Below are 15,075 nucleotides of genomic sequence, written 5' to 3' on the forward strand. Positions count from 1 at the left end.
ATTGTCGTCATCTGATAGCTATGCAGAGGTTTATACTGATTCAAACACTTCATATATGCTACATAAGACCTACTAAAGAGTTCTTAATCTTCTGGCTTTTTTTTTAATTGCCAACTAATTATGTGAATATGGGACAGCTTTACTTTCTGTTGTTTTTTAACATGACATAGAATATCTATTTCTGTAAACAAAATCCAACTGTGAACCAATTAATATATTTTTAGGGTTAGATATTTTCATTTGCTGCTTGAGACTGCAGTTTGTTTTGTCATACTTCTGTTGAAACTGCTTTGAGGTTTACAATTTTTAACCTATCTGCTGGTTAATTTGCTTTGAAATAGTGCAAGCAGCTGTCATTAAGTAAAATCTACTCATAAAATCTATTATCCTCACTCCTCAGTTAATTGTAGGAAATAAGTAACATGGTGCTCATGTACTTACTCAAGCACTCTTAAAAACTGCTAGATTTTCAGCACCATCAGAGGGAAGGAAAAAGACAAGAAACGTGCGCTGTTGAAACTTTTTGCAGGACCTTTGCATGGTACTGTTTTTGCTGTTAACTTTTTGATTAGTTTCTCAATTTGAAACATTTTAGTTTGTTAGATATGTAAAAATGATGACTGGGTCCTGTTAAATAATTCCCAAACTTGCAGATGTTAAGTATATTTATATTGAAGACTAAGAGGAGTCCCTGACTTATGTTTTCACTGTAGGCCTGGATGATACTCATATTCTGGGCCTGGAGTGTACTAAACTCCAATGTTGGTGGAGTGGTTCTTTCTAAAAAGAAGTAAACAGAGATTTTCCCAATATGCTTGAATCTATGGGCAGCAGCCAAATGTACTTGCATTTTCAACTTTTGTGGCAGTGCTGCATCTTTTTCTGTCTTAAAAGTTATAGATGGTTCATGTGTTCCCTGCTCAGAATTTGCTTTGCCGTGGAACATACTGTGTTAGTGTGCTTTTAAGTTGCTTTATTGATGCCAATCCATCCTTTAGGAGGCAAACTGAAAAGTTTGTAGCACGTTTTGTAAGAAACGTTTTGAAGTAGTTTAGAAAGTTGTGGTACTTTCAATGTAGTATATTAGAGTTTTTGAATAGTCTCATTTTTTCTTTAATGTTGTGTAACTCTAGAATAATTTCAGAGACAGGACTGTGTGGGATTCCCTTGAACTACGTAGGGGTTATTTGTTTCTTTGTTTGTTTTGTTTTTTCCTGTTTAAGTGTTAAATTTGTTGCAAAGAAGAATGGTAATGATCTGTGTATCTTGTCCGGGGCTTAAGTTTTCTGAGGGCCATTACAACTCTACAGTGGGGTCATCTTTTGGTGACAGCAGTGACTTTGTCACACTTCTGTACCAGTATGGTTACACTGGGTTACATTGACAGAAGAGGACACTAGCTATATTGCCAATGTAGCTCCTTTGCTCACCTTTACTAACTGGTAGCAACATTTTTGATATGTTGTACCTACTCTGACAAGACTTTCTTAAACTTTATTAGCAAACTGGTGGATATTAGTCCCTCCACTATAACAGAATAATGTGAGTGCATCCTGAGGAATTACCTCTGGGAGTAAAATGTGTGAAAGTTGTTTCTTAAGATATATTTTTAATTGGATGCTTTAAACCACTTGTTTTGGTATTTTTGGGGGAGTGGAGTGGGGAGGTGTCTTTTTATTTGTGTATCTCCCAACTTTTCCTGCTGTAATGAAGATGTGCTGAAATTCCTATGTACAGATTTCTATGTGGTATATTCAGGGCAGGAGAGTTTAATCGTATTCCCCCTCTCCCCGCCCCGCCCTCTGCATTCCTCCTCCCGCTTAGAAATAACCTTCTTTCTGTGAACTGGGAAAGTGTTTTGGGCCCTGGGTTCAGAACTGCAGTGTTTCTTCACAATAAAAATGGACTACACTCCCTGCTGCAGTGTGTTTGTATAGTATCATGTCTTCAGGCTGCTAGATCTGAAAATAAGATTTTAATTGCTTAGTGTTTCAGGCTTGCTGGGACACTGGAAGTCAGTTTTCTACAATTAATTGGCATATGTGTTATATCAAAGATCAGAGAATGTATTTGTGGTACGTGCCTTAACATCCTTCAGTTTACTATATCCAAAAGTTATGTTTTTCTGCGCAATAGCACAACTTCAATCTCCCTTAAGTATCCATCTTTTGTAAAGTCTGGATGTTCATTTTTGTCAGAAACTGTTTCTGACCTTTAAAATTTTACTCTCCCTCACAACAAATGTCTAAGACTTGTAATGAGACTTCTCTTCTTGACTACTGCAGTTTTGACTGATACTCATCTTTCATTTGTTCCAAATGGATCAGGATGTTTCTTTTCTCAAAATGTATTGTATTTTCAGTTGTATTAATCTTGCCTCACTGCACTTTTCAATTCTGTTTTCTGAGAGCTGTGTGGTTTTTGCCAGCGTTTGTATATACTACATTTAAAATGAACAACTTTTCATCAATCTGTTTTCTACCTTACGTTAAAGACCAAATTATTAGCTGCATTTAACTGACAGCCATCAGTTAAATGTTTTCATCCCTTCTTGTTAAAAGCCGTATTTCTTGCTGGTTTTGCCTTATATGTCATTTGATGGATGGCATATACTGTAAGTCAGGTATTGCAGTGGTCGATGCTTGTGTGGTAAAAATGAGTGTCTTTGCTGTGTAGCTAAACAGGCTCTTGAAGTAACTGTATTAGGAATAAAAATCAAGAAAATTTAAGTCTGAGAGACTTCTTTAAAAGTAAACCAATCATTCATATAGTGCTTAATGATTTTTTAAAGGAAAACCACACAGACTTTTGAACCTTGTGGGTTTCCAAACTCCTGTACCTATTCTTTTGTGTCTTTCACCATTTCACCAGACTCTGGCATAGGTAGGTGCTTTTTCTGAGCAGTGTTAGAAAGGTACCTAATTTTTCAATAAAATAAATACTCACTCCAACACAAGTACCAAACATATCACGGTGTAAAACTAAATGTTGAGCACCTAGAGATAAAAAGCTTTTGAGAATGGAAAACCAGTTTACAATTGCAATTTTAAATTAGATTCACAAATTTAATATTGCAGGAAAAAACCTTTGTTTAGGAGAACACTTGAAAATTTAAATCCTAGATTTAAAAAAAATCTAATTTTTCCGTCTTGTTCCACAGAGTCCTAGAGCAGAGCTTGCCTTGAGTTCAGGTTATTGGTCACTTGTGCATTTGCAGAAAACCAAATTTTATCTGGGGAGGGTCTATCAGACTCTATGTGTTAGTATAAGTTTTTGGGGGATGCAGGTCTAATAAGATACTGGGGCTAAATGCTGAACTACTGTAGGAATTTTGGTTTTTTGTAACTTTATATCTTTATAACTTTGGAAAACCACTTTATTATTAAATTTGAATTTTGTGTGATTTAGTGTATATTTCCTGCATCTTCTCTGTAGGCTACTTGGTGATCTCCAGTGTGACTCCCCAGTGTCTTTCTTAGCAGAAGCAGCCTTTCAGTGCTTGTTCCAACTGTGTAATGCTACTACTTCAACCTTTCTCATCACTTGAATTTGTGCTTTTGAGAGGGTTTGCCCAAAAATCGCTTAGATTTATTATTTGACAAATGGAGTAATTTTGCTCTGTAGATTTCACTGGCAACTAAACAATGCACACCTGTCTCCAAGGATTTTGTTTTTCTGTCTTTACTTAAGCGGTAGCAGCAGGCTGAAGTAAAATAGGTCTCTGCATATGGTGGTGTGCCTGATTAAAAAAAAAAACCAAAAACAAAAACCTACTTCAGTGGCTGCCTTGAATTTGTAGCACTTTAGGTATAACTTAAACTAGGGCAGATATCCTCCCCCTGAACAGTATCTGAAAACCTATTGTTCTCTTCCTAAATAGCAACAAGTTTTCTTTAAATGGACTGGCATATGAATGTATTTAAAGTTCTCTTAAAAACTCGATGTGCAATATTCTCCTTCAATCACATACTTTCTTCTTTTTGAAGAAAATTAGAAGGAATGTTGAATTCTGGTGGACTCAAACCACAGTAACTTGTTGCTCAGTTGATGCTGTTCTGTAAACACCTGACATCAAGCACATGTAATTGGACACCAGTCTAAGATTTTCATTAAAAAGTGCAAGTTAGCTACAGAACCTTGAAAAACAGATTATTTTCTATTAGTAGTCATTGGACATGGGGCAGATAAAGATTTAGCTCTTTTCCCATTTGATAGTGTGTAACACCTCGGTACTGCATCTTTTGTTGCATTCCTATTGCATTCCCATTGCATTCCCGTAAGACATCTAAGGATAGGAGTTTTGAATTGTCTCTGCTTGCAGAGTCAAGATTGGCTGTTTCCATTTTTGTAGCACTTCTGAATACCACTGAATAGACAGTTTCTGTTGTTTTAAGAGAGATTGTAACACACTCCTACTGTTTTAATGAATTAAAAGACAGTAATTTTCAGGGATTTTTCCTTTTTGGAAGCCTAATAAAAAGTAAAATTCCAGCAAAATGATGGCATATGGCTTGCTCAGTACAAATTTTACTGAAGAAAATATGCCTTTCACATGTTGCTGAATGTAATTTCAGGAAACCTGGGGTTTTACTGGCTTAAGATAATGAAGTCTGATCTTCTGACTTATATTATTTTGTTTACTTGTATATTTTTTGTACATAAATTCAGCATTGCTTTTTCTCTGGAGTAATGTTGAATGAACTCAGAAAAGTAACTTAATTTTTTAGTAATTGTATATGCAGATTGCATAATTTCAAAGCCTGTGTTAACTTGACAATGAAATAAACTTTACCGTTTTCTTGAAACTGGTTTGTAATCACTTCTAAAATGAATTCAGTGTGTTCTGTGTACATAAGGGTGTTCCCATCCTATCTGCATGTACCCAGTTTTTGTCCACCAGCTTCTCTAACTTTCTAGACCTGCGCATACACAGATGCCACTGGGAATAAGAATACTAATTTAGAGACTTTTGACTAAAGTTAAAGGTAGCCCATTGAAATTTGCGCAAATACCAACATGTTCACAAGGAAATTATTAATGATGTGACTTCAGCATTTTGGAATTAAAATGTCTAAACTTCATCTTATGAAGGTTACCAGTGATGGCAAGTCTAGTACCTTTGTGAAACAGCATGAATAAACAGGTACATAAATAAAAATGTCTCTGAAATTCTTTCTTAAGTAATATTAAATCTTTAAACATAACCTGTTCCTGAATTTTGACCCCAGTCTTTTCCATGTGGTTATACCATTTCTATTTCCCTAGAACAGATACAATTCTAAATTACAGACTCACAACCATTGTGTTTTCACTGTGGTTTTCTGTGGTTAACTCCTGCTATCATCTGTATCTCTAAATACTGTTTTTTTGAAGAACTTTTAATATGAAACAGAAAAGTTTGTTATTAATACAGTTTTCTTCTGAAGCTGCAAAAATGCATCTATCGGAGTCTGCTAAAATAGGCATTTCGGTTGGTATTAGTTTGGGAAAAGAATGACTTAAACTTGCAGGTTACTGAGACGTGACAAAATTGAGAGTATTTTCCATAAGCAAAAGTTGATGTGTTTGACACCAGTGTTTGAATAGCGATTAGAACAGCTTAAAAAATGAAGAGAGTGAGGCCCTAATTTTAGGACTTCAGTAGATGTTGAATGATATGCTTTAGAATGATTTTTGTTGTTGTTGTTCATATTTGTAAAATACTTATATTTATGTCTGGTTATTGCAACTAATTTTGGAATCATGTGCATTCTAGATGGTGAATTGGATTTTGATCAACAAATGTTTGATTGTTTTTAAAAATATTTGTGCCAGAAATTGTGTGCTACCAGTGCTAGCCTTTGTGTTTGTTGTCTTCCAGGTAATTTGAATAAGTTTTTAAAAATATATTTTCTGTTTGTATGATTTACAGTCTTACCTCAAATGATAATGTTTCTTGATGCAGTGAAGAATTTCAGGTCTCTTCTGGATTGGCAGGGAAGGAAGGTGGCAGTGCTTTCCCAGTTTCTTACAGGGAACAGAATTAATATTGAAGCCTAACGCTGAAGACTGTTACTCAAATAGCCTGATACAGAACACAAATTCTCAGTTGTTGTTGAGCAAGGGATCACCTCCCATTAGGGTTACACAGGGAGTGCTGTGTGAGGATTTTGGAAGCAGTAGCTGCAATGATCACTCTAGACCTTAACATCTTAGGCTGATGTGGATGTTTTGCCCCTGCATTTTGAATCAATTTAGTAGATGAATTTAAATTAGTTCTACATGTTAAGTTAGAACATTTTTGGCAGAGCTTGTGTTACTATTGGGTAATTGTGGCTTCACAGAGGATCTACATGAAAAGCCCCCTCTTTTAATGGATTTGATGGTCTGATATCCAAAGTGCAGTGTAGCAAAGTTCCTACCAGGTTAGTGTATGCCTCTTAGGCATGTGGGTTTTTCTTTGTGGTTTTTTTTTTCTTCTTCCCTGAGAAAACTACCTGGACTTGTCTAGCTTAATTTTTTGTCGTGTTAGAGGCCTTGGAAATTGATGACTTTATTAGCACTTTGTTTCAAGTCTGTGCTTCACCTTTGCTTCTGCATTTTTGTGGATACTTGAGGATTATCCTGTAAGATTGTCCCAGTGTCTTGTCCTGCTTTTTCTGGTTTTATATTTTGAGTTCTGGTGCCTTTGTTTTATTTTGTTTTGTTTTGAGGACATTTCAGACAGTACATTTTAGGGCCTGTAATGCTGGTGCTTGACTGCAGGCCTGAATGGCTGATTTCTCTGGAATACTGATGGGATCTTCTGGGCACTTCCTCTGTTACTTGAAGGCCCTGTTCAGTTATGGATAGCTTTAGTTATCCCCATGCAGGGAATATACTGACCTCAACACCTTATTATTATTCTTTATCTGAAAGCACAGCAAAGGTGTTGTGTTTTCTGTGTGGTCAGACATCATCTGTGGTTCCTGTCAACCCTGTCACATGCATGCTTTGTATTCAGTGTCCTGTATAGAGCCTTGTCTGCTTGTGTCATTGTAAACCCAGTGACTGTGATGTAAGTTGATCTACTAAGAGGTTGCTGGGCTTCAGAAATTTGTGTAAAAGGTGACCGTTTAGCAGCGTTTTAAGTTGATGTGTCTCTGTTTGGAATATAATAAATGGGAAATGGACAGAAGCTGTTGAGTTTCTTACCTCTTTGCTGGTTTGACAGAGGTAGGCTCAGGAGTCATCAGCTGTCTAACGTATCTGCCATGCAGGGTTCTTGAGGCATTGCTGATCACATATGATGCTTTTCCTTCAGCTTGTACCAACTCTTGAGACTGAATTCTTGAATGTCTTGGGTCTGAGGGTTGGTACCTGTGAGAACCAAGTGTTGCTATTTTGTAGCACGTTGGGAAGTTCCTAGAAAACCAGTATTATTCACTGCAGACTATTTGCTAAAATCCGATAATTTCCATATAGACGTGAATTTCTGTTTCGTTCAGAAAGGTCAATGAAGGTCTGTTGTCTTAATCCAAAAATGAGAAAATGACAGAATCCTGACTGTAGGCTAGAAAGCATGTAAAAGAAACTCATATGTGCCACCTGAACACCTGTTAATTTCCTTGCTAAGTAGTTAGTATTGATATATTTTCCCTGCTTTATAAGTATGGTCATAAATTGCTGCCTTGTCTGCTTTGAGAGCTATTGCATCATTGGTGCTACCAGGTGCTCTTGCAGTAAAACTAACTTGAAACAAATACTTTGTAGCTGATTTGAAAATTGATTACTTGATAAGACACTGAAGTATTATTGACTTAAGGATTTTGATTGCATACTCTGCATATATATTATTATATTAGTTTATTAGTTTATTATATATAGATATATATAGATATAGATAGATAGATAGATAGATTAGTTTAAAGTCCATTTTGGTGCCAGGTGGCTTTTCAAGCCAGGCTGGCAGTTTCCTTGCATCTTGCAGATTAGGCATTGTCAAAGGCAGACTTTCAGAAGTAGAATCCAAAATCAAGAAGACACCCCGTGGTATGCAATGCAGGTTAGTACATTGATTTTTGAAGTTGCCTTTTCACAGTTTAGGGCACGGTTCATACTACTTAATCCAGTCTAACTGAACTGCGTCTGACAGAGATGGACTTGCTCCTACTGTCTTTCCTGATTTTCTCACTAGAGATCTAATATAGCCAGGGCAAGTTAGGTCAGTTTCTTGACTCCTTTTTTTTTCTTTTTTTTTTTCCCCTCCCTCTAAAGACTTGCTAACTGTTCAGTAGTGGTACAGTTCCTAAAAGGACTTATAATATGCTTTTGCATGTTGAGATGATCACAGACTCTTGGGTCTACTACTTAGATGTTGTTTTGAGGAGATATTCTTTTCTTTGCCTCTTGGGTGACAGCAGCAAATCTATTCTGTATATTTTTGTTACCTGTAGAAAGAAGTACACGAATGATACCATAAACAGCATAATGGGAACTCACTCTGTGCTGCTGTACTGAGATCAGGATTGAGATCGGGATTTAGCTCTACCACTGCCATATCCTTCCGGTGTATTACTGGATAGTTTTGGGCTTTAGGCCAGAATACTGTCTATTCTGTTACATCCCAATTTTCCTGTGTCAGGATCTCTAGAGATGATGAGTAAGGTGGACAAACCTTTGCAGGACTAATCTTACTCTTCTGCCGTCCCACAAGCTTCATTATGTTAGTGAGAAATCTTTGTGCGTATCCTTAATTAAGCAGATTGCAAGAGTATCAGTGGGCTCAGTGTACTGGAAAGTCAATTGATTCTCTGGACACTTCTCACCATTCTCTTAAGCCGTGCCTTTGGCTCTTGTATGATTATATATGATCTTGTTTACACATTGTTTGTTAGCTGCCTGTCCCAACCTTGACAGTTTTTGGCTTGGTCATAGGTAGAACTCTACAGTGGCCTTTAGAGCACGAGTTCTATGTAGAAGACTGAAATGGATTGCAAGTGTTAGATATACACAAGGTCCTATACGTCTTTATGGTCATCTGAGATTTTGTTTCAGTCCTGTATCAGAAAATTTCTGCCTCCTAGCAGTTGACTAAAAATGTAATTTTCATAGCTGACCAGACAATTGAAAGTTTTTTTCTATATCTACTGGCTAAAGATGACTTTGAAGGTTTATTTTTGGAAAAGACTTCTAAAAAGAGCGAACTCACCAGAATATTGTATTCTTGGTAGTTACTACTTACAATTCTGGCTAATAGTTGACAGTATCCTTTTACAATGAATTGTCTGTAGTATGTTCTCTAGGATTAAAAATTCTAGCAAGTTACTTTTATGTGGAAAGTTTTATATGGAACATTTTAGATGTTTTGATGTAAAGAACTAATCCAATTAGGAATATTTTACAACCATTCAGGTTGGGGTGGGTTTTGTCAATATAGCTGGTGCTACCTTGTGTTTTAAGGCAGTAATAAAAAGAATTAATGCTGCTTACAGTTTTATGACATTTTTCTTCTTGTTCACTGATGTCACCGAATGACCAGGCTGAGGAGCTCAGATAACTTGTACTTGGATGCTCCAGTTAGCAGTGGGCTAGTAAACCCTAAAGCTGGAATTATCTCCTCTTTTATGAGGAGGGAGAATTTCAAGAAGAGTGAGGTCTTCAGAGAAGCAGATTATTATTTTCTTGTGAGTCAAGATGACCAAATCTTTGTCTCCCAAAACAAGAATTGCACTGTTGCTTTGTGGTGTTACATTTGAAATCATCTCTATGGGTCTTCCTGAGAAAATGTGGTGGTCTGAAAAACAAATTAGTTTTTCATATTTGAACATTTACTGATCACTTTTGAATTCGTTTTGTGAAGGGCTTTATATGAAATGGTCTGAACTCAAGAAAGGTGTGACGCGAGTATTTTTGGTTTGGGACTTGCGCTGTACTGGAAGTTGTGTTCAAGAACAGAAATTTCTTCGCCCAACTACAAACAGTCAAAAACGTGGCCTTTGGACTGTGTGGGTGCTGATGGGAGGTGTCTGGGCTGCCATGATGGTTATGTTGTAGGTACAGGCTTTGTGCTGGGTCATGTTTTTTCCAGTCACTTAACTTTGGTTTTCAGTTTTGTTTGTTCATCATTGAGAATAACAGACTAACTTGTGAGATCCTGATTGTGTCTTCTACTACTTCCTCACTCATGGGCTCTTTTTCAGGTTATTAGCAGAGTGTTTGCATGATTTAGTGTTTCAGCAGTTGCCTGTTAAATGTGTACTAACAGGCTTCTTAAGGTGCCAGTGGAAACTGATTTAAGCTGTTCATCTTTTTTTTTCTTTTTTTTTTTCTTTTTTTTTTCCTTTTTTCTTTTTTCTTTTCCTTTTTTTTCCTTTTTTCTTTTTTCTTTTTTTCTTTTCTTTTCCTTTTTTTTCCCTTTTTCCTTTTTTCCTTTTTTTTCCTTTTTTTTCCTTTTTTTTCCTTTTTTTTTCCTTTTTTTCCTTTTTTTTCCTTTTTTTTTCCTTTTTTTTTCCTTTTTTTTTCCTTTTTTTTTCCTTTTTTTTTTCCTTTTTTTTTCCTTTTTTTTTCCTTTTTTTTTCCTTTTTTTTTCCTTTTTTTTTCCTTTTTTTTTCCTTTTTTTTTCCTTTTTTTTTCCTTTTTTTTTCCTTTTTTTTTCCTTTTTTTTTCCTTTTTTTTTCCTTTTTTTTCCTTTTTTTTTCCTTTTTTTCCTTTTTTTCCTTTTTTTTTCTTTTTTTTCCTTTTTTTTCCTTTTTTTTCCTTTTTTTTCCTTTTTTTTTCTTTTTTTTCTTTTTTTTTTTCCTTTTTTTTTTTTTCCTTTTTTTTTCTTTTTTTTCCTTTTTTTTCCTTTTTTTTCCTTTTTTTTCCTTTTTTTCTTTTTTTCCTTTTTTCCTTTTTTTTTTTTCCTTTTTTTTTCCTTTTTTTCCTTTTTTTTTCTTTTTTTCCTTTTTTTTTTCCTTTTTTTTTTTTCCTTTTTTTTCCTTTTTTTTTCCTTTTTTTTCCTTTTTTTTTCCTTTTTTTTCCTTTTTTTTCCTTTTTTTTCCTTTTTTTTTCCTTTTTTTTTCCTTTTTTTTTCCTTTTTTTTTCTTTTTTTTCCTTTTTTTTTCCTTTTTTTTCCTTTTTTTTCCTTTTTTTTCCTTTTTTTTTCCTTTTTTTCCTTTTTTTTTCCTTTTTTTCCTTTTTTTTCCTTTTTTTCCTTTTTTTTCCTTTTTTTTCCTTTTTTTTTCCTTTTTTTTCCTTTTTTTTCCTTTTTTTTTCTTTTTTTTTCTTTTTTTTCTTTTTTTTCCTTTTTTTCCTTTTTTTTTTTTTCCTTTTTTCTTTTTTCCTTTTTTTTTCCTTTTTTTTTCCTTTTTGTTCCTTTTTTTTCCTTTTTTTTTCCTTTTTTTTTTCCTTTTTTTTTCCTTTTTTTTCCTTTTTTTTCCTTTTTTTCCTTTTTTTCCTTTTTTTTTTTTTTTCCTTTTTTTTCCTTTTTTTTTCCTTTTTTTTTTCCTTTTTTTTTCCTTTTTTTTTCCTTTTTTTTTCCTTTTTTTTTCCTTTTTTTTTCCTTTTTTTTTCCTTTTTTTTTCCTTTTTTTTCCTTTTTTTTTCCTTTTTTTTTCCTTTTTTTTTCCTTTTTTTTTTCCTTTTTTTTTTCCTTTTTTTTTCCTTTTTTTTTTCCTTTTTTTTTTCCTTTTTTTTTCCTTTTTTTTTCCTTTTTTTTTCCTTTTTTTTTTTTTAATTGTGTTTTCCATTTCCTTGATCTCTAATTTGAGGATCTCTTCCACTAACTCTTCCCATGTTCATTGAAATGTAGTTCTTAAGCTAAACACTGAGCATTGTAAGTTGGTTTTGGTTTTAGTTTTTTGTTCTGGGTTTTTTTGTGGGAATGGAGGTGTGTGGGGTGTGTTTTTAGATGAATCTACTGACACACAACATTAAGTTCATAATTTTAAATGAAAGAGAACTTGGACAAAGATTTGTTTTTCTGATTGTTCCTTTGCTTTTGAATCTTCAGAAATACCAGTCATGCAAATGAATGATCAGTCCTTAGAGTATCTTGCAAAACATAACTTCCAGCACAAGATACATGGTAATAAAGAATGGGCTAACTGATTTTAGTAGTTTAATTGTTCTTTAATGGAAATTTTCAGTCTGCCTCTGATGATTTGTAGTAACATAGTGTATAAAAGGAGTGTTAAAATCCCTGTTGTGGTGTACCTGCATTCTTGCCAATCTCATATCATATTTTCAGAATTCTATAGTTATAATCTTATCTGTGAGAACAGTTGTGAGGTTGTAGAAACTCTGATAGTCCAGAGTCTGGTGTTTGGTAATTTGGGTATAGTATCACGTGAAACATTTTAAACAGATCCATAATGCTGATGAACTTTTCTGACTTGTATGCTGTTCAACTGTAGTCTTTTTCCACTTATATTTGGACCACTTGGATCTTGAGCTCCACCATTTCTGGTCCCTGCAGCCAAGGCTGCATTTGAGCTTTGCATTCCTCACCAGACACTTATTGTTGGTGGGAACAACATGCCAGCTCCTCTCTCTCTTGGAGAGGGAAGTTATCATTAGCTCACGGTGTTTTTTGTTTAACTACCGTATATTTAAGTAGACCAAGGTACGTACTACTACTGCAGACATAAGAACTTGTTCTCTTGAACAAATCGATTCTGGGTACTGTGTAATATTCTTGTATCTATATATTCCAAGTAGCAATCTTTTGCCACTTAGTTACTTTGGGGATTGCTTTGTATGAGCTCTTGAGATCGGAATTTGTTTTTTCGTCCTGGTGTTTTTCACAGCTTTGTGGTAAGGAGGGTTACTTTGTTTTCTGAGTTGTTTGTAGTGGGAAGATTCTGGATGTCCAGTGAAGTTCAGAAATTTGGCAATTGGATGCTGGTAATTGCTGCATGTGGAAGAATAAAAAACCAAACAGCTACCCAAAAAAAGAAACCAAATAAACCAACCAAACCAAATATCAGAAAACCGAATTCAACATAAAACCCTATAACCAAATCTTTATTTCTTGTTTTATAAATAGTAAACTTTTTTTAAAAAATATTGCTGTATTAATTATTGCTGTTCCATAAGTGACAGAGTTTAGCAAAAGTTATAAACACAGTGTCTTCCCATCAACTTGCTAATTCTTTCTTGTAATTGCTGTTTAATTTAATTTGCTAACTCTCAGAGATTTCAGTATATATTTTTCACTCCTCCCTTGTAAAAATTCTGAAGTTGAGACATTATACGCTGAGATATCCAGTGATCATTCAACACCAATTGTAGAAGGCTGAAGTAGAATGGTTTTGTCTAGTTTAGACCCCATAAAGTTTAGCATTACTTTTATCCTGATGAATTAGATAGCTTTCAGTAACAACTGATAAGGGAATTTTGCTCAAATATAAAAGGTCAAGTTTTACTGGTTACTGGAAATTAAAAAGTAGAAACTTCAAGACACTATTAATTGCTCTGACCTCATATACAATCCGTTTTGTTTTTCAGATTTTGGATCACTCTTTGATCTGGAACATGACTTGCCAGATGAGCTGATCAGTTCCACAGAACTTGCACTCACCAATGGTGGTGACATTAATCAGCTGCAGACCAGTCTTGGCCTGGCACAAGATGCTGCCTCTAAACACAAGCAGTTGTCTGAACTTCTACGGGCTGGTAGCTCCCCAAATCTCAATATGGGGGTTGGTGGCCCTGGCCAAGGCATGGTCAGTCAAACCCAACAAAATAGTCCTGGAATGGGAATGTTAAACAGCATAGTGAAAAGCCCCATGGCACAGGCTGCGTTGACTTCTCCCAATATGGCGATGGGTGCAAGTGGACCAAACCAGGGTCCTTCTGCTCAATCCACAGCAGCAATGATGCCAACAGTGAACAGCCCAGTTAACCAGCCTGGAATGGGAATTAACACAGGGATGAATGCTGGAATGAATCCTGGGATGCTGGCAGCAGGCAACGGACAGGGGATGATGCAGGGGCAAGTCATGAACGGTTCAATTGGAGCAGGCAGAGGGCGACCCAATATGCCATACCCAAACCCAGGAATGAGCAGTGCTGGTAACTTGTTGGCTGAGACACTTCAACAAGGCACTCCACAGATGGGAGGGCAGGCTGGACTAAGAGGACCACAGCCTGGAGCCATGAACAAGGTAAGACAAGCTGAACTTCATTACTTCTCCTAATTGTTGACTCTGTTTCGTGAAATTAATCCTCTGTGGATTCTACATTGCTTTTTCTTTAAGGAGTCCTGTATATGATGGATTAAATAGTTGATATACTGCTAAAGTGGAATTTGTGATTGTCATAGGAAGCAAAAATTGAATCTTGCACAAGAAGCAAGACTATGGCTGGATTAAAAAGCCTATTTTTGAAATCTTGTGACAGTACAGATTATCCATACCACTGAAAAGTAACTTGATTGTACTTTATTCTGTTTTATGCTTTGTATGCAACTTTATTTTTCCATCTAATGTGATGCTGGTATTGTGAGTGTGATGGGAATTCGTCAGGACCTTTTAGAAGTTGTGGTGCTTTTTTCTGTATGGCAGTTAGTGCAAGTATTTTTTGTCTGAGATCAGGTGAGTGTTTGTGCTCTAGCAGATGCTGAGAGGCGCACAAAGGTCACTGCATGGGCTGGGTTATTCGAGTTAATGGTGGAGAATGAATGCTTGTTCCGATGCCTGAACCTAACCCAATGTTGGATTCTTAAGACTGTTAATCTGACTCAGTTCTAGTTTTAAAATTTGCAGTGGCTTTGTCTATTGGAGAATAAATGAGAAAGCTAAAAAAACCAAAAATTAATACTGAGGGAGAAATAAATGTGCTTTTGTAATCCAGGAGGTTGGAAGAAAGTTGTTGTCATAAGTCACTGAAAAGATGAGAGAAGACCTACTGGTTTAACTAGCAAAAGGATGTCTAAATTTAATTTTTGTCATGCACAATTAGTCAGCTTAGAGTAGGAGCCACTTGAATATTCTCAATTTTTTTGTGTTTTGATCAAAAGCCTAGAAAATACTTCAGTGTCTTAGTTCACTTCAAGTAGGTGTTTTGGGTTTCATGACAAATGATGGGAGTATTTTTTTAAAGTTGCTTTACAATACCTAAATCTGTCTTGGAGTGC

The 15,075-nt window shown here is 35.3% G+C and overlaps 1 protein-coding gene across 1 annotated transcript in view; it reads left to right on the forward strand.

Moving 5' to 3' along the window:
• Window positions 1–15,075, forward strand: part of EP300 (E1A binding protein p300) — a 64,813-nt gene that overhangs the window by 2,066 nt on the left and 47,672 nt on the right. Inside the window, exon 2 of the mRNA XM_063395991.1 lies at window positions 13,446–14,104. Coding sequence (XP_063252061.1) covers window positions 13,446–14,104 — 659 coding nt within the window. The remainder of the gene's footprint in view (window positions 1–13,445; window positions 14,105–15,075) is intronic.

Source organism: Prinia subflava, chromosome 4, assembly GCF_021018805.1.
Source record: "Prinia subflava isolate CZ2003 ecotype Zambia chromosome 4, Cam_Psub_1.2, whole genome shotgun sequence".
Classification (NCBI taxonomy): Eukaryota; Metazoa; Chordata; class Aves; order Passeriformes; family Cisticolidae; genus Prinia; species Prinia subflava.